The following is a 24,756-nucleotide window of genomic DNA, read 5'->3' as shown; positions in this document are numbered from 1 at the left end:
TAAAAAAAAAGAAGAAATGCACCAATGGATATGGCTATAAGTTTGATCTTTATTTTTATGACTATGCATACAGAAATATATCGGTTTTGTACTCTTTTTACTGTTATGTCAACATATATGCATACTGCATCGCAATGTTTTCATTGTCAACCTTTCCTATGGTGTATATAAATAAAGAGATTTAAAAACAAAATACACTTAAAAAGGTACTTTGGACCTTATTCTGGCCCATTCCATGTTATGCTTCTGTGCGCAAGTTCGCTGTCCCATTCGCACCAACCAGCGTGGGCAGAGGGCATCGGACGGCGGCGGGTGGACGCGCAGATGGGAACACCCAGCACTTTATGAAAACACTGAGCATTCCTATTGAAAGGAGGCAGTGACGCAGGTGCCGGGGGCGGGCATCTGACATCACTGAATGCCAGCTGCCCACCCTGTTCTAGTACAGGGACACGCAAAACTAAGGCACCAGACAGGGTCTTAGTTTTTGGTCCACCCGCACAAGGGTACGAATTGATATTTATGCAAAGCATCCATTCGCAGCTGTGCGGGCAAATTCGGCGAGTGGGGCACGGCATTACGAGCGGCAATAAATCCACACGCAACGGCATTGAATGTGGATCAGAATAAGGTCTCTATGCAATAGCAGTTAAATGAATAAACTTTGTTTTAACAAATCTAAAATTAACAAACCACTAGAATAGACATTAAATACAATAACAACGTGATTCCCATGCGTTATGCTTTAAATAGACTTAGCATCCCCTTTAAATAAAAGGAACTAGAAATGGGCAATAAGACCACAATTACTCTTGAAGCTGAAGAGGACTTTAAAGACTGGGCGGGGTCTCAGGCGCTCAGTAAGCTGCAATGCCAACCTCAATTAGGGCATAAGAACAGCACAGAAGCATCAGAATACGATCCTATATCACTGATTTTCAACCTTTGTAACTCGCAGCACACCAAACAAGATTTTAAAATCAGACATCATCAGAGCCCCACAGGGTAAAACACATTGGCCCCTACAGGGAAAAAAACAACAACGCATTGGCCACCATATGAAAAAAAAAAAAAAACAATCACACTGGTCCCCACAGATAACAAAAATAAAATATATTGGCTCATCAGCTTGCAGAACAGATGAGAAACCTTATGCAAATGTCAATTGTTTAGTGCCACAGTGGGAGTTATGTTCTCCTAGGGAGCCAGTATAAACAGCAGGACTCCTGAGCAGCTCCTCACCTAGCTCCCTGTGACTCTTCTCCTCTATGCCCAGATACTTAGAAAATTTGTGTAGGGCCCATAAATATTCCTAGGGCCACTAGCTGACAACTAGGGATGGCCATCGACCATCGATAATTTGAAATCATCGATGGTTAATGGCCAATGTTAAATACTTTTGGCATCAATGTGGGAGAACCAGATGGTTTTCCCCTACATCGATGGCAAAGGAGAACCAAGGTTTCTTTTTTTTTTCTTCTTCAAGGTGCACCTGGAAGCCCCACCCCCACATTCTGATTGGCCCACGGGCCATTCATTCAAAGATAATGGTTAACCACCGATAGCTACAACTATCGATGGTTATCCATCACATAGTTTATGACTATTGATGGCTGGTTGCAGAATCGACATTGATGGCAACCATCAATGGCGACTGCACTGATGGCCATCCCTATTAACGGCAAACATGAAGTTCTTCATTAATATTTCTATAAATTTGTGCATACCCATCTACAAACAGCGAGGTCACCTCTTTCAGATGGTAACATTTTAAAATCTTACTTTGGGACTATATTCGATGTGCCTCTAAAATGTAGTGTCTCGCTCTTAGAAGCACCAGCTGGAGAGTAACGGAGGCTGGGTGCTTAACGTATGGTGTTGCATCCACGACAGAAGGGAGTGAAACAAGGAGGATAAAATATAATGAATTTAATGAAGATATTGCAGACAGTGATAATGATGATATAAACGGTATATGGCAAGTATGCAAATATAAAGTCAATTGTCCAGTAAGTTATTATAATAGATAATGAAGCTTGGTCCTTGAAGAATATTGCAATATAATTGAAGAGTGGAATAGAATATAAACCGAAGTAGTAATTAAGGGTTGCAGAAGGAATTGAGGATTGGATGACTTGAAGAACGAATGAAGATTGTATTGCAGATTGGATGCTTGGAATATTGGATGATGTGGATGATGGTTGGAAGATTGGATGATAGGATGAAGGTTGGAAGATTTGATGATGTGGATGATGGTTGGAAGATGTGGATGATTGGTTGCAGATTGGAGGATTGGAAGATAATAAATGAAGATAACTGGAGAAGAGGAATCCTTGCAGTTTATGGTCGTGGCTGCTGCCAGAGGTAACCTTTGGAAGTGACCGTCGGGAGTATAGCAAGGTGAGATCCCTTTGAGGATCTAACCTCGCTGTACACATAGGCGGTAAGCAGAGTCCGGTGGTACTTGACGCAGTAAACGGCCAGCAGGATCTTCTCCAGGGGGAGCTCAGGATTGTAGTGGGAACTACAGAGCCAGGTAGGAGCACTGCTGCTACGGGATCGACATCATTGTACTGACTGCTGGACTAGCCTGAGCAGCCAGTACTTACCAGGTGAGCTGTGCCGGGATTGGTCAGGCAATCAGAGAGGGAGGCGGAGCCGTGCAGGAGAGGCTGGGAAGCCCTGATTGTATGCAGCTGCACAAGCACCGGCCTTTACACAGACACAAACACACATGGCGATATGCTACTCATGTCCTGCATGGAGCTGGAGCACAATACACCAGTGTCACCACGCGATGACAACACGGCCACATGTACCCCAGTGGAGCCAGAGACATAGCAGAGGTGAGCGCCATGGTTTCTAGTGCACCTAGAGGGTCCAGGGCTGGGCACAGTACAGGGATCTTGGGCAAACGCCATGGTGGATGTGACATGTAGGTTAAACTTGTAGAAATCCTTTTGCTCTGATGAAAGCCACCTGTAGAAGATAGGAGGCTGGTCCATGCACTTTATTTTCCAAGTACAATTTATATAAAACATGTAACGCTCCCATTACTAGATCCTGATTACGTTTGGATGATTTGCTAGACAAGACCACCACCTGCTGGAATGCTAACATAACATGTCTGTGCCTAGCAGCAATAACGGAACTGTAACACAATTTATCCAAAATAGAATATACGGTTATATGCGCAAAATTACATCTCAGGTGTGACTGATTAGGTCAAATGGTAAACTAAAAACGTTGTCTAGTAACGACTCTTTCATATGTAAAACACTTCATATAATAAACACAAACTAGAATTCTCTAGTACCACCATAAAAGATAAAACACGGCTTTCTGCAGTATTGCCAAGTGGATTTTTGATTATCTTGAGTACAATAAATCCATTTGTGAAGCATCACAGAAAAACCCCTTGCAATACAGCAACAACTGCTGTCTCACGGACATACAAAAAAAGCCTTGAAAACTGATAAAGTGGAGAGTGATAATCCCCCAACCAATCAGCTCCTATCTGTTATTTTTTTTTTTTTTTTAAATTTTCAAACCCAGTCTGTGGCATGGCAGTTAAGAGCTGATTGGCTGATGGTTTATCACTGTCCATTTGATCACTTTTCAAGCTTAGAACATCTGACCCAGTATATGCTGGAGAAGATTATCAGTAAACCAATTACAAGCAGTTTGCTAATGCTGAGAGCCGCCATGATGATCTGCTATTTGCTCATGACCCATATCATCTGTAACTATGACAGCTTTCCCTAGAGTCTTTACCGTGTCTGTATTTGTTTGCAAATGCAGACTTTGTGTACTTGGCCAACTATACCTACTAATGTTGGTACCTGGTACATAGGTCAACATGCTCAAAAGAAGGTCATAGTTGCCTACCCTCGTGCATTCTGCAGGAGACTCCCTGAAATAACAGCAATCTCAGTCTCTCCCTCATTAGTCTAGCAATCTCCCTCATTTCACCTAGCCCACATTACACTTACACATTTGGAGAAAAAAAAGGAATGAGAGACAGATACATTTACATTGAATCATCAGCACCATTTCCCAGCACTTTACCAAGTATAGTATCTCTTACTAACTGCTTTGGGGCTCATCTACATTTGGATATAAGTCATTTTAAAAGATTCCTCTCAGATGAAGCAGTACACACCCACGCTTCTAGGTGCAACATTCACAATCTCTTCTCACAATCTCTCCATATATGGAACTAGACACGCCCTTTGGGAGGAGCATGACCCACCCCCTCAATAGGGTGCTTTGCAAAATTCTGCTACCAACTATAATCTCCCTGAAACTAGTTTTCAAAAGTAGGCAAGTATGAAGAAGGTCGACATTATATATATATTTTTTTTATTATTATTATTATTATTTTCCGACATGGATCTTAAACGGGAAAATGTGCTGAGTACACCTTGAGAGGACAAAATACACAAATTTGGGGTCCATGTGATGACATCTACAAATTGACAAAAAAAAAACAATATTGAAAATTTCATTTGTCAACCATTGAATAGGCAACATTTGCTTGTGTCGAACTTTTGAATATGTCAACAGTGCCCATGTCAACCATGTGGTGTCCAGCTTTTGACTGCCAGCCTTTTATACCATAACGTCCTCTGTTATGTCCTGCTCTGCCCTTTCAGATGCAAGCAGGAATAACTGGCACCAAAACACAAAGCTGCAGGGCTGTAACATGTGCGCCCACTCTTCCTTCCCTGCACAGTGAGAAATCAAGCAGGGTAGGCTACGCCAACTGACATAGTACGCACTATGGTTAGGGCCAATGTTTATACATGCTCTGCCACTGGAGGAACCCTGCGTGTTGTGAAATACTTTACTTTGAGCAACAGGAGTAGGCCACACAGCTCCAAGAGTAACAGATACAAATTACTAACACAAATGTCAGGTGGATAGGTTTTATTTAAAAGTCATTGTCTTCAAATGGGAAAAAATGACCATTTTCGCTTATGTAAAACCTTTAAAGTAATTATTATTATTATTAATATTATTATTATTAAGTTTCTTATACAGCGCGAGTTCCGTTGTATAAGAAACTTAATAATTGTAAACAAACTGGGCAGTTACAGACACAAATGGTAGGAAGGCCCTGCTCACAAGCTTACAATTATTTTATCTCAAAATAAAGACTAACGCTCCATACACACGGAGCAATATATTGCTCAGTGTCCCATTTTCATCAACGACCAGAGAGTGTTGCTGATGAAAATGAGACACTGCCGGGGGAAGAGGCAGGGAAACAGCTGGGGAACTGCCACACTCCTGCAATCAGCGACTGTCGCCCTGTATACCGGGCAATTATTGCTAAAATCTCACAGAGTATACGGGGCTTTAGCTCTACGAAATGATATTTTCTTGGGAAGATCAAAACATCAGAAGCTTACTGCTGAGTAAGATGAAGCAACAAATATGAAATAAATGTGCAGCCCACCTGAGGAATAATTACAGCTTACCTCCCTGGGACCAAGAGGGTTATAAAAGATAAAGAAAAAAACAGGATGCTCCATTTCAAAGAGCTATGCAGATAATTTATAGATAGATCAGTAGGTATGTATATAAATATAGTACTCTCCAATGACAAAACCTTATGCGGAGTACACACCAGGACGACCCGCTCACGATGCACATCGTTCGTGTTTCTTCCGACCCGCTCACGACGACGCCGGGGGCACAACCCGCTCACGATGTGCACCGTGAGCGGGTCCAATCCGATGGCAACCCGCACCCGGGAGTATGGTCATTTCCAGATCCTACCAGCTGCAGGTAGGATCTGAATAATGACCGACCCGCGCATCGGATCGGTATCGGTCCACACCAGGACAGAAAAGGGTCCAATCACCACACAATCTACATCTAATCGGTAGAAATTGGATCTAGATTTATGGGATCAGACCCTTGCCGTCCTGGTGTGTACCCAGCATTACTCCCAGTGCACCCCGGACTTTGAATAGACTGTCTAGAACATGGGTCCTCAAACTGCGGCCCTCCAGATGTTGTGAAACTACAAATCCCAGCATGCCTTGCCACAGTTTTGCTATAAGGGAGTGGCAAGGCATGCTGGGATTTGTAGTTTCACAACATCTGGAGGGCCGCAGTTTGAGGACCCATGGTCTAGAATAACTCCAGTATTTTAGCAGTGAAAGGTAACACTGCGGTCATGGTAGCGGAAATGCCACAGATCCACTCATAAATATTTTAAGATTGCAGAATCAACTTGAGTTTAATTCTAGTGGCCCGTAGACTCTTTACTGACAAATATTTTTAACCACTTAGGTTTTATTATGACTGAATGGGTCAAAAACACAGATTTAAGACTTACCAAAACTATTAAAAAGAAAAGTCCAGGAAAAGCTCAGATGCCGAGTGTGTAAAGAGAATTCCATAAGTTCCTAACTATGGGGTTTATTCTAGTTCATTTTTTCTGACAAAATCCTTCTTAGATGGACAAAACCATGTGCACTGCAGGGTGGCAGATGTAACATGTGCAGAGAGAATTAGATTTGGGTGAGTTTTTTTGTTTCTGTGCAGGGAAAATACTGACTGCATGATTTTACACTGCAATATAAATCTCACTTTGAAGAAAAACCCCACCCAAATCTAATTCTCTCTGCACAAGTTACATCTGCCCCACCTGCAGTGCACATGGTTTTGTCCATCTAAGAAGGATTTTGTCAGAAAGAATGAACTAGAATAACCCCCTATGTGAACTGTATGGAAGGGTGAGGCTGTATTAAAAGTACATTTTACACATAAAACCAACACAATAAAAAAGGATGAAATCATAACCTTGGAAATCATTCCTTATGGCATTTCCACCCCAATACAACCCATTTCCTGCCAAACAAGCTACATTCAAGTCTGTTGTTTGAAACCTCTTCTGGACGGAATACTAAATGATCCTGCATTCTGTTGTATGTTTCCAGCAGCATAACTGTTTTTAGATTACACTCTGACTGTCTATCTTTTGTGAACACCAACTAGATACCTACTTTCACAGAAAATAAAGTGACAATGACAGTCTACCTGTAATTATTTGTGGGGACTAAACCCGAAGGATGACTGAAGGATTTTAAAAGGGAGAGGGCCAGATGAGAGGGGTACAAAAAGACCAAAAGTGGGTGAGTTGGACAAAAGAGGGTGGGCTAGATAAATGGGGAATGGGGGCAAGCTATATGAACTGAGGTTTTATAATAACAGGTTGTTGGTACAGACTAAAGGTGCGTACACACTGGCCGATATAACGGCTGATATGTTGGTGCACCATCAACCAGTGTGTACCATTAACATATCTGCAAATGGCGTTGTTCATAGAGGTCTCGTGTTGTATACACATGTGCTGTATCTATGGGCAATCTGCAGACCACCAGTACAGCCGCATCGGAAGCCACCGTTGAGTGACCGCTCAGTGGGCCCATTTGTGAAGTCAGTCCCGACGGGTCGGGAAGTGTGTGGAGAACACGTTGCCCGATCCTTCTGTAGATATAACTACTAGTGTGTACCCAGCTTAAGGACCAGATGTATCAAGCTTCAAAAAGTGATACAATTGAGAGTTAGGGGGGGTACACACCAGAACGATTAGGGCTCAATTCCATCAATCTGGATCCAATTCCGACCGATTGGATGCAGATTGTATGTAGATTGGGCATGTTTAAGTCCAATTCCGATCCGATTCCAATCCGATGCGCGTCCCCGCTGTCGTTTGGTCGTTTTACAGATCCTACCTGCTGCAGTGAGGATCTGTAAAAGATCCATTCAACTGGATACAGACTCAGATCGGATTGGGATCAAATTGGATGCAGATCGTTAGCAGATTGTTAGCAGATTGTGTGCTCCAACAGATCGTGCGAAAATCACACAATCTGCTAACAATCTACTAACAATCAGGATCGTTCTGGTGTGTACCTGGCCTTAAACAGCCAGACAATCTGCTCCTAACTGCCATGTTACAAGATGGGTTTGAAAAATGACTGATTGGAGTTATAAAAAACAGCCAATTGATCACTTTTTGAAGCTTGATACAAATGGCCCTGAGAGCAAACACACCCAGTATGAGCAGTGGGGGCGGAGTTACAGGTAAAGAGGCTAGGTTTGCTGAAGGAAAGGGGGTCTTACGATGAACCAAAACAGTCAGAGCAATGGGGGACAAGTTTTTTTAAATGTTGCCATATAGCCCACAAAGGACTAATTAAGACCCTGATTGTCAGTAATGATGCACTGCTGTATTAACGCAGGCAAAGGAGCGGCATGGGGCATTGCTGTCTCCAGAGCTGGCTGAGGTGCGGTGATGTTGACAATCATGTATTCAACTTGGTGCTTGGTGATGACATCATCTGCATGCGCCAGTGATCCGGCTCTCTGTATACTTTTAGGGAGACATCTCAGGTTACCCAGGTTTGACTCTGGTAGCTAGCAGATTTGAATTGCAAGGTAACCCACCCCGGGTAGACCCTTTCACACCAAACATGTACACAGGCTAAACAGGCTATAACAGATTATAAATTTGGTGTAAAAGGGGTAAAACCATGTTGCCCTGCAAGTGTTACACTAAAATATACATTGCAGTGTAAAAGTAAAGCGGTTTGATATTTGTGGGTTGTAAGTAAAAGCAGCAAATACCCATAAAACCCATTGCCGCGCACCATGGTTTGTTCCACATACAAAGTTCCTTCTTTTGCTCCCTACTCATCATCCCAACAATGTGCAGGTTAGTGCGGCATGCCCTTACATTCTATTAACACTTTTCCCAAACTAACACTATCTCTCTCTTATTTTAATTACATTTCATTTATCTCTCTCTTTATATATAGCTTCGGCTTCTTATAACTAATTATTAACACTTAGTATATCACTGGCATGCCGCACTGGGCCTCCTAGCTTAAGATAGTTTTTTGGGGTTCTGCACCCTGCACCTAGATATAGCGCTAGGGACCCCCAATATACAGAGAAGCCATGACGCGGCTTGGGGGCATAGCATACACCTGCGCAGGTATATGTAACCAATATCTCTGAATTCTATTATCATGTAGTGTTCAAGATTGGTTACTAATATTACCCAGTGTGCTGAGGGAAAAAATGTCTTGTTTACTTACTCAGTATTTATCCCCTCCCTCATGCACCTGGGTAATGTTACTGAACTAATTGAGCATCTACCACTATCCGTATGAATGTGCAGGTTACGGCAGACATCGGTCCTCACCTCTCCACCACTAGCTCCTTGTTTGACACCTGCTGGATAGTGATCACCACTTTCTTCTCCAGTCCTTGCTTCAGCTTGAAGAACAGTTTGTCCCGATCCTTGGGTACTGGGCTGTTAAAAACAAAACAAAAACAATAATATAATATTCAGATTGTAGCATGGTGATATAAAACCAACTATTTATTGTCCCACTGTATTTTTTTTATTGACAAATAATAATTATTTAGCTTTAACATTACTGGAAATGGTGGGCACACATCAAGGACCTTATTCTCGTCCACACGCAACGCTGCAAATTCTGCAGTGTTGTGTGTGGACTAAACGCCACCTGCCGCCCGCAAGGATGGCGGCCACCCCCCTCCTCGCACCCCACGATTCCCCACGCTGCTGCAAATGGACGATTTCCATAATCACCCACTCGCAGCCTTGGGTGCGGGTGAGAAATCATTTGATGGTTGGTTACCATCAAAAGATTTCTACAGCGCTCACAGATGTGAGACACCACTGTGGTGTCTCAGATCTCCGAGCGCCCTGTGCGGGAAGCGGTTGGGCAGCTGACATCCGCTGATGTCAGGTGCCCGCACCCTACACCCGCGTCACCAGCTCATTTAAATGGGAACGCCCATGAAATGCTGAGCGTTCCCACCGCTGCCGCCACACACCCACCGCCTGCACTGCAAGTTGCGAGCGGGACGGCTAACATGTAGTTTGCCGTGGCTGCAAACACCCAGCGTCTGCACATGCACAGAAATGCACCTGCGTAGGCACAAACACACAAAAAAAAAAAACGATCCCCCCGTGCGATCGTGGGGGGGGGGCCCCCGATTGAATTAGAATAACCCCCCAGATTTCTTCCAGTAGTCTTACTAAAGTACATTCAGCTCTTCTGCAGCTGGAGATGGATGATAACAGACGGCAGTAGCTTGCACTAAGCCACTTGGCCTAAGTAAATGCAACAGAAGTATCTCAATTTCTAGCAAGGTTTGGGAATTTATCTAACTGAATGCCATTAGTAGATTCTGCATTTAAACGCAACATGTTTTAGACTTTGTGGTTTTTTAACCCTTTGAGTGTTAACGTTGCTGTGAGATCCTCAAAATATCCACTAAAAATGCCAGCGCCGCTCCCAGCGACTTCTCTTTTTTTGGGTGCAACATTTAACTAAACTTTCATTCACTGACTTGGCTGTGTTTGTTTGTATTTATTTATACTAAAAGAACAGTCACTAAGTGCGGCGCTGGCGTTGTTAGCGGCAATTTTGAAGATCTCTGACAGCAACGTTGGCGCTCAAAGGGTTAAGAAGCGGGGTAAATGCCTAGTGGCTTGCAAGAAGTACAAAAGGGCAGGAGCAAGCTGGTATGCTGCTGTCTATTAACTTCTAATTATAGCACGATGTGTTCCTCTAAAGCGCTGTGTTCAGCGATCACTCTGCGATTCCTGTACTGAAGAGCTATTGGACAGCGAATTATGGAAACAGGAAAACATGTTGCCGCGAGGCCACATCTGCTTATACTCAAAATAGCAAGGAAAGAAAAGATCTCAAATAATCTCTCTGAATAATCGGTTGTTGAAGCCATTCAAGGCATTTTTTCGTTATTTGAATGTTGAACGGACAAATTTCCTTCCCTGATGTGAACAGGGAGATGACAGCCATTGTAATCTGTAATTGTGACATTAGCGTGTCACGCGTGGCTCTGGGAAGCAACAGATAGGAAAAGATAAGTTATTTTCTTTTAGGACAGTGTTTCCAGCTCCATTCTAATAAGGGAATATTAAATAGTAATGACAAATGTAGGAAAGGAGATAAAAGCCAGATATTTACTCTCCTCGGCATCACCACAACTTGTATTTGCTCATTTTATCTTCAAATAAAAAGGAAAGTTTATTTTATTATAAATATATATATTTTAATATAATAAAAGTGCCCCCAGTAAATATAAATAGTACATCTGGCATCTAACCGCACAGACCGAGCAATTATTTCACCTAACAACTAAAGTGATTATCGTAATACGTACAAAGGGGCATATGTGCACTCCAAAAACAGAAAACTTACTCCATAGGTATTGGATTGAAAGTAAATATATTTTATATATATTTCCCAATATGAAACAAACAGCGGAACTGAGAGACTTGGGGGGGGGGTTGTTATTTTAGTTGACACGCTCCCCTGCGTGTTCACACAGTGGAGCAATGTTGAGCAACTGCGCATAAACTTATGTGCAGCTGCAAGCTGCGAGGCGGCGCAGCGAAACATCTTGTTCGTCATCCCGCTTCCACCTAGTCAGGGGGAGTCAGGGAAATGCTGGGCATTCCAATGTAAATTAGCCTGTTATGCCCTTAAAACCAGGGCTGACATCAGAAATTGTGGGGCCCAGGACTGACAAAATAGAAAAGGCCACCCTTTCCCTATTGTAGTGTCGGAGGGTTCCACAGAGCGGGGTGCCAGCGTGGGGTGCACCTTTCCATCCATGTCACCCATGCACCTCTTGATCCTCCTGTCAACACTGCACCTCTGGATCCACCCCAGGACCTCTCAGTCTCCATAATACAACTATATACAGACCAGGGAAGGGGACAGGAAGGGGTCAGTCGCACAGGATTGATGTAATAATAATAATGTTAATAGGACCCTCAATATAGTAAGGTAGATATATTTCAATAATAATTTCAAGAGGGTGTGCTACCACTGGACACGGCGGAGAAGAAACAGAGAAGAATGTCTTCTATGTGGTGCACCTCAAAAGTAGAACTATAAGCATAAAATGTAACCTTTATTGGATTTTATTAAAAGACAAAGAGGCGAAATATTGACAAACAGTGAAACATATAACACAGACAGTGTATTAAAAGAGGATAAGGAATTTATCCTCATTCAGTGTGGCCCAATTCCCTTGGGATCCCCTATAACGGTTTTGTGAGATTCCTTGAAAAGGTAGTGTTGACAGGCAGTCGACAATGCGGCGTGTATAATGCTAATGCTTCACTTTAATGCCTGTTAGAAAGTTGATATATGTACATTTGGCTAGTATAGCCTGCTGCCTGAGGCTCTAAATTGAGCTAAATAGCTGTATGGTGCCCTTAATACAATATAGTGAGTTCCCCACAGGGTGAGCGGCTATGCAGATCTGCCACTATCTGCATCGCTGACTCTGCCTGGGGAAGGGATGGCTGGAATAGCGTGGCTGACAACTGAGTTGTTAATCAAGGGTTAAATAAACCTGTTTGTATAGCAAAATATATATTTGCCAGCGCATCCACAGTCAAATTTCACTGAGGGCTTGATGCCTGTACAGCAGGTGGCAGCTAGTGAGAACTGCCACTTCTCCTCTAGTGCCACACTGCTGTTAGGAGGCAGAAATAATAGGTAGCGGCTTAGTAGTGTAGGGCTAGGCGGGCTGTGGCATGTATAATTCAGTGCCGTCTATCCCCCCATCTGCCTTGGAGTATTACACGCTATTGAGACTGGCGGTTAGGCTGTAAAGAGTCAGTCGGGCGGCGGCGAGTCTTATACAATGCCGTCCGTCTTATCGTCTTATCTGAAATTGCACACGCTGTCAGTGACAGCCAAGCCGGGCAGAGTTAGGCGGGCGGCGGCATGTCTGATACAACGCCGTCCATCCCCCGTCTGCTTAGGAGTGTTATCCGCTAAAGTGTAGACGTCACACACCGTGCGGCTTTGGAGCGTGAGAGTGAGCCCAGTGGAAACTGGCGTTCGCTCAGTTCGACTTTAGCGCTAGTACATAATCAAATTACAATAATCATTGACATTCGGTCAGTGTACACTTCGCAAACAGAGCTTCATCAGGACCCCCAGGTCCCAATATGAAACAAACAGCGGAACTGAGAGACTTGGGGGGGGGGGGGGAGTTTGTTATTTTAGTTGACACACTCCCCTGCGTGTTCACACAGTGGAGCAATGTTGAGCAACTGCGCATAAACTTATGTGCATGTGCAGCCGCAAGCTGCGAGGCAGCGCAGCGAAACATCTTGTTCGTCGTCCCGCTTCCACCTAGTCAGGGGGCATCAGGGAAACGCTGGGCATTCCCATGTAAATTAGCCTGTTATGCCCTGAAACCAGGGCTGACATCAGAAATTGTGGGGCCCAGGACTGACAATATAGGAAGGGCCACCCTTTCCCTATTGTAGTGTCGGAGGATTCCACAGAGCGGGGTGCCAGCGTGGGGTGCACCTTTCCATCCATGTCACCCCTGCACTTCTTGTTCCTCCTGTCAACACTGCACCTCTGGATCCACCCCAGGACCTCTCCGTCTCCATAATACAACTATATACAGTATTATACACAAACTCTTGCACATTTCCGTCCACGTCACCCCTGCACCTCTTGGTCCTCCTGTCAACGCTGCACCTCTGGATCCACCCCAGGACCTCTCTGTCTCCATCCTCCTGTCATTGTTGCACTTCTCAGTTCCCATCAACCCCACACCTCTGTCCCTCCTTTTCACATCACCCCTGCACATTTTCTTCCCCCTTTACCTCTCCATCCCCCTGTTTACACTACAACTCTCCATCCCTGTCACCTCTACACCCTCCTGTCACCTCTCCAACCCAGTCACCCCTGCACCCCTCCATCCCAGTCACCCCTGCACCTCTCCGTCCTCCAGTCACAGCTACACTTCTCTGTTCTCATCAACCCAGCACCTCTGTCTCCACTGCACCTATCTATACTTGTCACACCTGCACCTTTCTGCCCCCATCACCTCTGCATTGAGCATAAAATTAATGAAATGTAATGTGCATTCAGCTTTCTGTATATAGCACTATAATGATCACCAGAATTATTGTTAAAGTATTTTTAAAAGGTGAATCTGTTTTGTCGGAAACGGGTGTAGATTGTCGAATCCGTGGCCATTTTCCATCAATCTGCTGCTGTGTTCGCGGATTCACGGCTCTCGAAAGTCGGAAAATTGAATTCAGACTTTCGAGTTAGGTGTTGGAAGCATGCGAAAACTGACAGTATTCCGACTGATTGGACGTTCCAACATTAGGAATCCCGATTGAATGACCCCTTCGTTTTTTAAAGTAAAATTGCCTCTACTGAGATTTAAGTGTTGCTCCTTTTTCTCGGATGAATTTTTTTTTCTTATTTATAAATAATTCTGGACCCTGCCTATGTATGTATGTATGTATGTATGTATGTATGTATGTATGTATGTATGTATGTATGTATGATAGATAGAGACCCCTTTCGATCTGGGTCTGGGTTGGTTAGTGTTCACATTCGATTTTGACTATGTAGTACAGATCTGTACTGGTCTTGACTGTATACTACACAGGAATGCCACTCTGCATCGAATGAAGAAAAACCATTCGATTCGATTTTGCTTCTAGAAAAATAGTGCCCCTCTCCCCGTGTGTATCCTCTGAGATATATTCAACCATTTATTTGTTTTCATGCTTATATTTCTTTATTTGTAAAAAGGATTACTTCGTATCCCCATTTTTGTACCATTCACACAGCGGGATTAGCAACACTGCATATGTTGCACATTTTATTACAACTTTGCACTAGTTCTATTATTTTATTCTCACTTCATTTCGAGAATTCCTTTCTATCCATATAACCCTTTCCTGCTAACCAGGCCAGAATGTCCGGAAGACTCTGGAATTTTGTTAAGTATTACAGCCTCTTGGGAGAGCCATGCACGCTCCTGGAAGTAAGTAAGTGGGCAGGACAGGGTAATCACAATTACATATGTATACAGTATATATGTAGTAATGTTTCCCAAGACAGAACATAGTATTTGTTACTATATCAGAACCGGTAAGGAAAGCGCTCTTCCGTAATTTCATCATTCATGAACAACGGATAACTCCAACACAAGACTCCAGAAAAATGTCTGTTGTATATTCAAAGTGTCAAACTGTTAATGCACCGTTTTGTCACTATATAGATTTATTTACAGTCCAATTTGTAGTTGTCATGACATCCAGTTAACTTTAAATAGGACTGTAGAGAAGTACCTGAAACTCCCTTTGCCATCATCTTCTTTAATCTCCAGGGACACTGTGAAGGTGAAGACGTCACTATCTGGTGTGGGAAGGGTATACTCCTTTACATCTGTAGGTTGCTTAGATGAGCGTTTGAATGCAGTGAAGAAGCTGTACAGTATCCGACTTACCTAAGAAGAAACCAGAATGAAATGTACATTATAACATAAATGTTGAACCAAGCAGCATCAGTTTGTTATGTCAGAAATGGCCAACACTACTACATTGGCATAGATAAATAAAGTGCCAGCCCCCCCCCCCCTCCACTGCTGCCACCGCCACTAGGCTCCCAACTGCTGCCGGTACCAGCCGCTGGTACCCTGCACGGGGCCCAGCGCATGCACAGTAACTTCATACATACAGAGAGGCATCCCGGAGGGAGGGAATGCCTCCCAAATGGGACTGCCTTGAGTGACTGGCAAGACGGACTTCCAATAGGAAGTCACCGCCAGTCACACAGAAGCCAGAGCAGTCTCACAGACTGACTGCATCTGGCTTCATAGGCGGAGAACAGTGGCGGATTTTACCTGGGGGGGGCTGCAGCCCATATGTAAAAACCGCCACTGGATAAATATTAGATGCAACCTCTATAACCTGCTTCACATGCACTTGTTCTCCTGCAGTCTCCACATCCTAGCACCTCATGTCATTTAGACCAGGGATATTCAACATGCAACCCTCCAGCTGCTGTGGAACTACACATCGCAGCACCTCTGGTCATCTAGACCCAGGGGATTCTACATGCTCCAGCTGAGCAATTTTTTTTTTTGTATTTTTTATGTATTTATACCACTAGGTAAACCCAACATGTTACAGATTGCAGTAGGACATACTATTAATATATAGGATATATTTAGCGATTTAGAAAAAAATTTAAATAAGAACAAGTTATTGATACTGTAAAAGAGAAGCCATTGTTTGGAGCTGGGGATTTTTCGGTGGCAGAAACAGAACGTCTCTCTCAGATTTAGTGCAGAGAATTTGAAGTACAATAAACCATTCTTCCCTGTGAATAAAGCTGGACCTGTCCTAAGTGGAGTTATTGTGTTGCTGGAGAAATGGTGCTAGTTCTAAAGTGTGAGGCAAGCAGCTGCAAAGCAACGACTGGTAGATATAGAACAGAAATACATCTGCCATCCTCTCTCAAAGTCCAATTTAGGGATTTAAAAAAAAAAAACAATATAGAACTTTTTTTTTTTTAAATCGCCAATGTCACGCCAATATCGACCCGGGCGGTTCATTACCAAGACAGATCACGCAGCCATCTTAACTGCATGCAGGAGACCGCCATGCTTATAAATAAGCAGAATCTGTTTGGTTGCTAGAGGCAACATCTTACTCTTCTAAAATCCCTTTTTAAATGTACCAGTAACAGTACATATTTTAAGGTTATCCATGCCAGAGCACAGATGGTTAATTTACAATAACCAAGACACTAATTAATAACCTGTTCATTCTGCAAAGCAAATTATCGGGTCAAGCATTTCTTCCCAGGAATTTGCCTTTCAGCACGGGTCCTTTTCTAGTGTGAATGGGTCAACATTCACGGCTCTTTAACCTTGCTTTATTACCGGGCCAATCCAGGTTGGGGGTGGGGGGGTGTTTACACTGCACTCGGCAAAATGACCCAGCATTCAAATGTCGGATAAAAGACAGATTTTTCAGACAATCATTCTGAACCTAGTAAAAGTTAAACGTGCTCTAATATCCTTAAAACATGGACTGTTCCTGTGCCTTGGAAACGCTGGTGGACTAGCTAGAAGGAAGTTTGGCTGAAACAAATAAGGAATAAAGCTTTAATTCTATTCTAATACATGTGGACTCTGAACTTCTGGCTGGTTTTATGACAACACATTAGCGGTGCAGAGCTTTTGTTTCACATCCCATATTACCACAGGTACATTACCCCAAGTTCCTGAAAGCAGCCAGTGACAGGTCTGTATTACAGAACGGATTACTGGGAGTGTCACTTGTGCAGCTCGGAACTAGTAACCTTTTGTCTGGAGAGTGGAGACAATAAATGTCAACCATGCAAATGTGTGACAGACTCGGGACTGCGGTGTTAACTCATCCTCTGCTTGTACAGTATGGGGATTATTCTGGTTCACTCGCAAAGGCAAATTCACTCTCAGATGGACAATACCATATACTATACACTGCAGGTGGGGCTAATTTAATGTGCAAAGGGAGTTACATTTGGGGGAGTTATTTTGTTTCTGTGCAGGATAAATACTGGCTGCTTTATATTTACACTGCAATATAGATATCAGTTTGAAGTACACACCCCACCCAAATCTAACTGTCTCTGCACCTGTTACATCTGCCCCACCTGCAGTGCACATGGTTTTCTCCACCTGAGAGTGAATTTGCCTTTGCGAGTGAACCAGAATAACCCCCTATATGTAGCCAATTAGTTTTCAAGGAAGTTATAAAGGAAAATGCAGAAGTAATTCATTATTGGTTTTCTACTCTATACAAAGAGCGGATAAGTACAACACTAATCCCTGCACACATGGAATATACTTATACCCCTTTCAGACAGAAAAGTCTGAAAATCTCGGCAAATACACGGCATTTCCAATGCAGTGTCAATTTGTTGGGTGCAGCCTGATCCCCCTTCACACAGAACAAATTACCGGGTTGAAAATTTCTACCTGGTAATTTGCTGAATAACACGGGTATTTCTTCTGGTCAATTCCAGGGTCGGAGACACGGGATTTACGACACGGGTGTGCCCTTTCACACAGAAAAAGGACCAGTGTATTTAATGAAATTCCTGGGTGGAAGTGCTTCACTCGGGTATTTCATTTTCTGTGTGAAAGGGGTATTATTGGTGTATTTCCAGCATATGGTTTCCCCTTTTTCAGAGAAATTGGAATCATTCACATCTGCCCCTGCCCCACAAAAGATTACACTGCAAAATCACCTACAGTACCACATATATTAGGGTCAATGTTTGTCTCCAGCCAAGTAACCTACCAGCAGGTTTTTGTTTTTTTGGGGGGAAAAAAAAACATAAAACATTGGCAAAACAGACAGAGAAGGACTTGTCTACAAATAAGCACAAGACCTCAGCACTATGCGGCAGCAATCCTATCTACTGTGCCATGTGATCAGATGTAACCATTTTTCACAGCTAAATCCAAAGTCCACACCGTGACCTAAAACGTGCCTTTTAGGTGCATTTGAGCTCGCCACTTTAAGTGACTGCCTGCTGAAATGGGTCTGCCTGCACCTCATCACGCCATCTAGTGTCGTCCATGGAAATAAACTATTTAAATCGCCCCCAAAGGCTATTGACAAAACCGAGCCAATCTGTTACAGGACTGCTGCACAACATTCATTGGCACCGATTGGCCAATATCACAAAAACATGGTGTACCATCCACAGGGGAGTGATAATTGTGCAATGTTTATAGAAAAAAATTGCACTTCCATGATCGTTTCATCTGTGAGAAAAAATTGTGTATCGTTCCCCTAATCTGTCTGGTGTGTACCTAGCACAACAAGGCTATACAGTAGGCGCCCCAGTATCTAATCTACTAGCGACTGCAACGTGTTCCCAGCCCTAAATCATTACCAAAGCACTCACCGCCTCTTTGATCTCACAACTGAATACGTGGATTTGAAACTCATCCGAATCAAGATCCCTGGAGGTGAAGGCAAAACTGTCACAGTCAGGTGTCCCGTCTCGTCCTCTCACGCAGAACAACACTTTATAGATTGGGAAAGAGGCTATTTCTACATTGGTAGATTGGTCCATTATTCTAAAAGAAGAAGTATATAGAGACGTCATTCAAAATATTGTTCCATGTGTGTTCATATTAGTGAAGCAGCTGTAAGAAGTGGTTTGTTGTCTTGTTATACACCTTTCAGTACCTCGTCATTACTACACCCCTTTAGGTTAATGTTCCCTCAGAAGTTAAGGTTACAATGCCTGGAATTATCCCTCTGCCCTTTTATATGAGAAAAAATCAACCGTCAGAATCCTATCATCGATGGAAATGCCAACATTAGAATCCAATCTGCCTGCATCCAGATCATAAGTATGCGGGGCATGTTAGCGTTAGGCCAGGGGCCGGGGGGTTTGGGGTTAGGTACTAAAGGGAACTTGGGGTTAGGCTGCGGTAGGGAGGGAGAGTTAAAGGGCAGGGTAGGGTTAGGCACTAACAGGGAGGGTTTGTGTAAGGCTGCGAGGAAGGGAGGAGGTAAGTATATAACCCCTGCATGGTTTCCCTCCACCAGGATGTCGGTGTCTGTATTCTGACTGCCAGTATCCCATCTGCCATTCATCCATATGTATTCAGTCTCTATTAGGCACATATATAACACAATTGTGTTGTCACCTTGCTACACTGGATATTCTAACGCACCACACAAGTCCACTGGCTTAAGGCCCATACACACTAGAAGATTATCTTTCCAATCTGGCTGGTTGGAATCAAAATCGGGGAAATTTTTGGGAGCAAATAACAATTGACCATTTGCTCCTAAACATGGAAAACAGACAAAAATGGGTTCTACAGACAAATTGGTTAAATAAAGTTAAACAGATGACTGCTTTTGTCCATTTTCCGGCATTTGGGAGCAAACAGTTGATTGTAATATATTCCCAGAAATTTCCAGATTTTCATTCCAACCAGCCAAATAAATACTAGTATGTATGGGCCTTTAGGAACAGCAAGGATCCGTTGGTCCTATTGATTCAAGGTTAAAATAAGCAGGAATATTAAAGTAAAAAAGCGAATTCCTGAAAGACTAAGCCAGCTGTAAAGGGTCATACACACTGGGCGATTTTCACCTGATTTTCCCAGGGGTGGAAACTTTCCATAGTAGGACGCTATGGAGTGCTCTCCACCCAGTCACTCATCTGCTGGTAATACTCATCTCATCACTGCTCACCGCTGCCGCCCACACAACGGGCAGCTTTCAAGAGGAAACCATCTCAAACAAGTAAACGGAGCAGCTTTCAGCTCAAAGCCGCCCAGTGTGTATGGGCCTTTAGCCACAGAAACGATGAAGTAGTAAAACGTTAAGACAAAATAACGATTTTCCGTTACCAAAGTAAAGAATCATTAAAGCTGATGCACTGCGCTCACCTGACGGAGCCCTCGGGAACATTGGGTACGTAGAGTGTGACAGTGATTGGAGCTGAACAATGTGCTCTCATTGTGGACATAGCCCGGAAAGCTTCAGTCTCACTTCGTGGAGCCGAAACCTTCATGCAGCCTAAATATGATAGTTTGTGAAATGAAACGCTTTCCTCTTCTGGCGGATTCGCTGGAAGGCTGGCGTTCTGGGCCAACACCTCTGAAATAACACAATAAAAGGGAGAAGACGACAAAAGTTGTCTTATTACACAGTGTATATTGTAAAGTCATCTCTGATATGGCAGGTGGTGGAACAAGCTGAGAAATGTAGACTGGAACTATTCCACCATAAGCCATCAGGGTATTATAAATACTTTCTAACCATGTTCTCCTGCAGAAACGTAAAGAAGAATGGATGAGAAAAAAAATGTATCTAAAATTCATGATGGGACAATTCAATCCCTATGGGAGAACAAGACGTAATACAAAATATTCATTGTGACTACCTGTACTGTCTGGGTCCAGAATCAATGTCAGTGGGGGGTTTCTGGCACTGCTGAACTGCGAGTTAGAAGCGCACAACTCTGCACCACCATCCTCCTCCTGTTGGTTGCGGTTCTGCTTTTTCTCGGAGTCTTCAAGTATCTCCTCCATCGCCTTTTCCAGTTGTTCATCTCCATTTGACATGATCTGTAAAGGAGCAAACCACGAAGAAGACTACATTAACAATCGTCCAATTTCCCTCAGTGAATTACCACTCATGCCTATTGGTGTTCTTCTCCTACCACTCCTAGGGGTCAATCCTATTAACCCCGAAGGGTGCGTGTTGCCATTTGGGTGGCATTTTCACGCTGAAAGCGGCACCCAAATTAACCCTAACTCGCACCCTTTGCAGGGCCAAATTGTCTGAAAATTGCTCACACCCCCTATGGAGGTGCAAGCACTTTTCAGCAAATTGGGCCCGCCATAAAGTGCGCCTGATGTCGTGATGATTCGCACTCGGCAAATCATCCTCACACATCAGGGTTAATACTGTAGGATCGACCCCCTAATGTGGGATCCCCCTGGGTACACATATACTCATACATCTTGAGGTTCTATTTATACTGTTCTTAGAATAAGTTGGTTGTTTGATAATATAGCGTGTACCGTCTTTATATCATTTTGGCATTTTCTTCATGTGTGATATAATAGAACAGATCTCTTTTTAATATAATAAATTCTAGAACAGAAATATGGCAGTGTGCAGCGAGAAACTATTCTGAGCTTTTTGGATAAAGCCCACTGTACAATCAGAAATATTTTCTACCACCACTAAAATGAAACATACTTCAGGACAATGAACCTTTACTCTGATTCGATCGCTCCCCCTCACGTGTTTAGCGTCTGTGCGAGCGGGCACGGTGAACTGCTTGTTTGCTGTCAGGTTCACACCTAGCAGTGCGGGCGGGGGGCCGCGGCTGTTCCCATGATGATGTGCGCATGACGTGGGGGCCGGCAGCTGCTCGCCCTCTTCCTGCACAGGCAGCATATTTTAGACACCAAAGAGAGTGTCTTAGAATTGTGTGCACCTTCCTTCCAAATCATTTGATGGTCCCCGACCATCGAATGATTTGGCCCCCGCAACCAAACATAGCATAAACATAAATTTGCAGCTGTGCGGTGAAACTCACTGGAGTGAGTGGGGCTGACAGCCGTGTGAGCAGCAGGCCGCATTTCATACACACGCAAAGCTGCAAATTTTGCAGAATTGCGTGTGGACCAGAATAAGGTCTCTTGACAATACTCCCCCATTATAACAATTTAGTTGAAAACATGGTACTTGTGTATTTTTGCGGCGCCCGATTTCAGCATCGTACGATGAACGTATCACATCGCATCACATGCCATGTACCCGATGGCATGCGATGCGATTTTGACCCCCTATACGATGAAAAATCGTATAAGCACCCTAAAGGGTGCTTTTGAGCACCCTAATGGGTGCTTACAATGTTAAATGCACCCCCACGCCACCCCCCACTATAAACGTGAACCCGAAGCGTGGCGAGCGCAGCGAGCCCGCGAGGGGCGGCGGTACGCGTCCTACGACCTTTTCATACCCCCACTATCCACGTCGGCGTGGAGTTGAGAATAGATTAGTGTGGCGAGCGCACGCGGCTAACTTCACAGGTAAACGCGTCCCTTCGTGGGCTTCACAGGTATCCGCGTGCGCTCGCCATGCTTCGGGCTCGGTGGCTCGCTGCGCTCGCCACACTAATCTATTCTCAACTCCACGCCGACGTGGATAGTGGGGGTATGAAAAGGTCGTAGGACACGTACCGCCGCCGCTTGCCACGCTTCGGGTTCACGTTTATAGTGGGGGGGGTGGCGTGGGGGTGCATTTAACATTGTAAACACCCATTAGGGTGCTTAACATTGTATAAGCACCCATTAGGGTGCTCATACAATGTTTAATCGCATCGCATCGTATGGCATTGTATGCCATGTACAATGGCATACAATTTGAAAATTGTATGCCATCGTACACTAACCAACGAAATTGCGTCGCATCGCATACCATCGCATGCATTATGGTATGCGATGCGATGGGCGCCGCCAAAATACACAAGTACCGAAAACATTGCTGATCATCACTGCAAGTCTCCTCCATTTGACAGAAGGCTGGCTGGAGAGATTGCTACACTGGAAGTGGAGGGAAAGTAAATGTTTCTTCAGGAGGTGTCAGTTAAATGCTTCGGACATTCAGTTCTTATGTACACAAGGTTCATGTTAGTAGAGTGAATCCAGCAATACGCACAAGGGACACAGAAGTCTCATAAAGTAATGTTAGAGGGGAAAGCAAGTGTATTGGGTGGGAGTGGAATATTAGATCTGCAATGTCTAGGCAGACAGTCAACAGGTCGGCAATAGGGAGAACAATCCCGGGACCGATATCCAGGGATTTTGTCCAAAAATTGGCAGGATTTGAATCACGATTGAAGCTTTCAATCCTGGGATTAGTACGCACATACGTAATTCACTTACTTTTAAAAGCCAGGCAGCTCTGAGCATCTATAGTATATGGCTCATACACCGACTGGCGGCTTCTAACCCCTGGAGAGGTCAGGGGTCACGATGCAAAGCCCAGCCACCGCTGCTATGCCGCTCATGTCTGCCAGAACGTTGTTTTGCTCCTGGCGGCCTGTTCGCAAGCTATTCAGCACCAGACTGGCCGCCTGCCAACCTGCTGTGCCACCACCCGCCAGCCGGCTTACAGTGCCGATACCAGCTGCCCGTTGTGCAGCTCCCAGCCATCCACAAGAACACAGAAGATGGACCTGCTGCCATGTAAGTGACAGTGCTAGCCAGGGGTTTTAGGAGGGGATTGGTTTGTCTTTACACTGACAAACTCAATCCCGGAGATCCCAGGAAACCCGGGATTGAGCATTTTTCAATCCTGAATCCCAGGATTGAAAAAATGTCTGGAGGTAGGATTTTGCTATAGGCAAACAAACGGATTCTATCATAAACATGTACATGTTCTTCCGTACACACCTTTAACTGAGGGTCGTCATCCACGTTTGAAGAACCTTCAACTTTTAGAGGCACCAGTACAAAGTCCTCACTGTTTGTCGCGCAATGTGTCAGTGAAGACCTGTCATCCATTGTTGCTGCACTGCTGGAGAACGATGGACCAATGTGTAATCATCTGAAATAGATAAAAACCAAAAAAATTGAAATTCCTATTGAATAAATCAAAAGGATTAGAAGTCCAACCTACATGTTACATGCTGAGTGCCCTCAACCATAGTGTGGCTATGCCACAGTAATCCCGACACAGCATATAGAGGACAAACAGCATCTCAGCAAGAGACCAAACATAAACATCACAACGTGTTTAAGCAACTCACTCAGGGGCTGCAGTCTGCACCCAGGTGTCACACTCAAAAGGTGTGACCCCACAGTACTCACTCCTATTCCGTGACAGGGCCATGCAATTGCACAGGGTGCCTGTGGCCAATAGCTGTCTGCATGGACAGCTAATTTGTGAAAATGTACCACTCAAAATAGGCTCTAACAACCCTACCAGCTCTTTGTCAGGGCTTCCATGATGTTGCCACCCCAGGCACAGTCCCAGCATGGTTGTGCTGTTCACGCCTGCTAGTGCCTCCTTTACGGTCTAGTAAACTTCCCACACAAAATGGCCACTACCACCTCTACTTAACTTCAAAAGTGTCTCGTCTGAGGAGGAGGCCATTTTGGGAGGGACATTTACTAGACGGGAAAAGAGCAAACAGCGCAACAGTGCTGTTTGCCCATACCATGCACTCTAATGATTAGCCAAACCTCTGTGTCTGTGAAAAACTGCATGTCGACCTTTTGACTGTCGACCTAATGGCAGTGTCGACCTAATGGCATGTCGACCTAATGGCATGTCGACCTAATGGC

General features: G+C 44.1%; 1 protein-coding gene across 3 annotated transcripts in view; it reads right to left on the bottom strand.

The window, feature by feature from the left end:
* The window catches only part of RABGAP1L (RAB GTPase activating protein 1 like), a 419,353-nt gene that overhangs the window by 268,661 nt on the left and 125,936 nt on the right, over positions 1–24,756 (bottom strand). For all 3 annotated transcript variants that reach the window (XM_083157293.1, XM_083157294.1, XM_083157292.1), the window contains 6 exons: positions 23,863–24,016; positions 20,835–21,018; positions 20,338–20,548; positions 18,831–19,005; positions 15,212–15,369; positions 9,227–9,337 (listed from right to left, as the gene is read on the bottom strand). In XM_083157293.1, the coding sequence (XP_083013419.1) occupies positions 9,227–9,337; positions 15,212–15,369; positions 18,831–19,005; positions 20,338–20,548; positions 20,835–21,018; positions 23,863–23,973 (950 nt within the window). In that variant the 5' untranslated portion in view covers positions 23,974–24,016. The remainder of the gene's footprint in view (positions 1–9,226; positions 9,338–15,211; positions 15,370–18,830; positions 19,006–20,337; positions 20,549–20,834; positions 21,019–23,862; positions 24,017–24,756) is intronic.

This window comes from Crinia signifera, chromosome 8, assembly GCF_055691185.1.
Source record: "Crinia signifera chromosome 8, ASM5569118v1, whole genome shotgun sequence".
In the NCBI taxonomy this organism is placed as follows: domain Eukaryota; kingdom Metazoa; phylum Chordata; class Amphibia; order Anura; family Myobatrachidae; genus Crinia; species Crinia signifera.
Note: the sequence above shows the minus strand (reverse complement) of the source record. Positions and strands in the feature narration are given on the sequence as shown.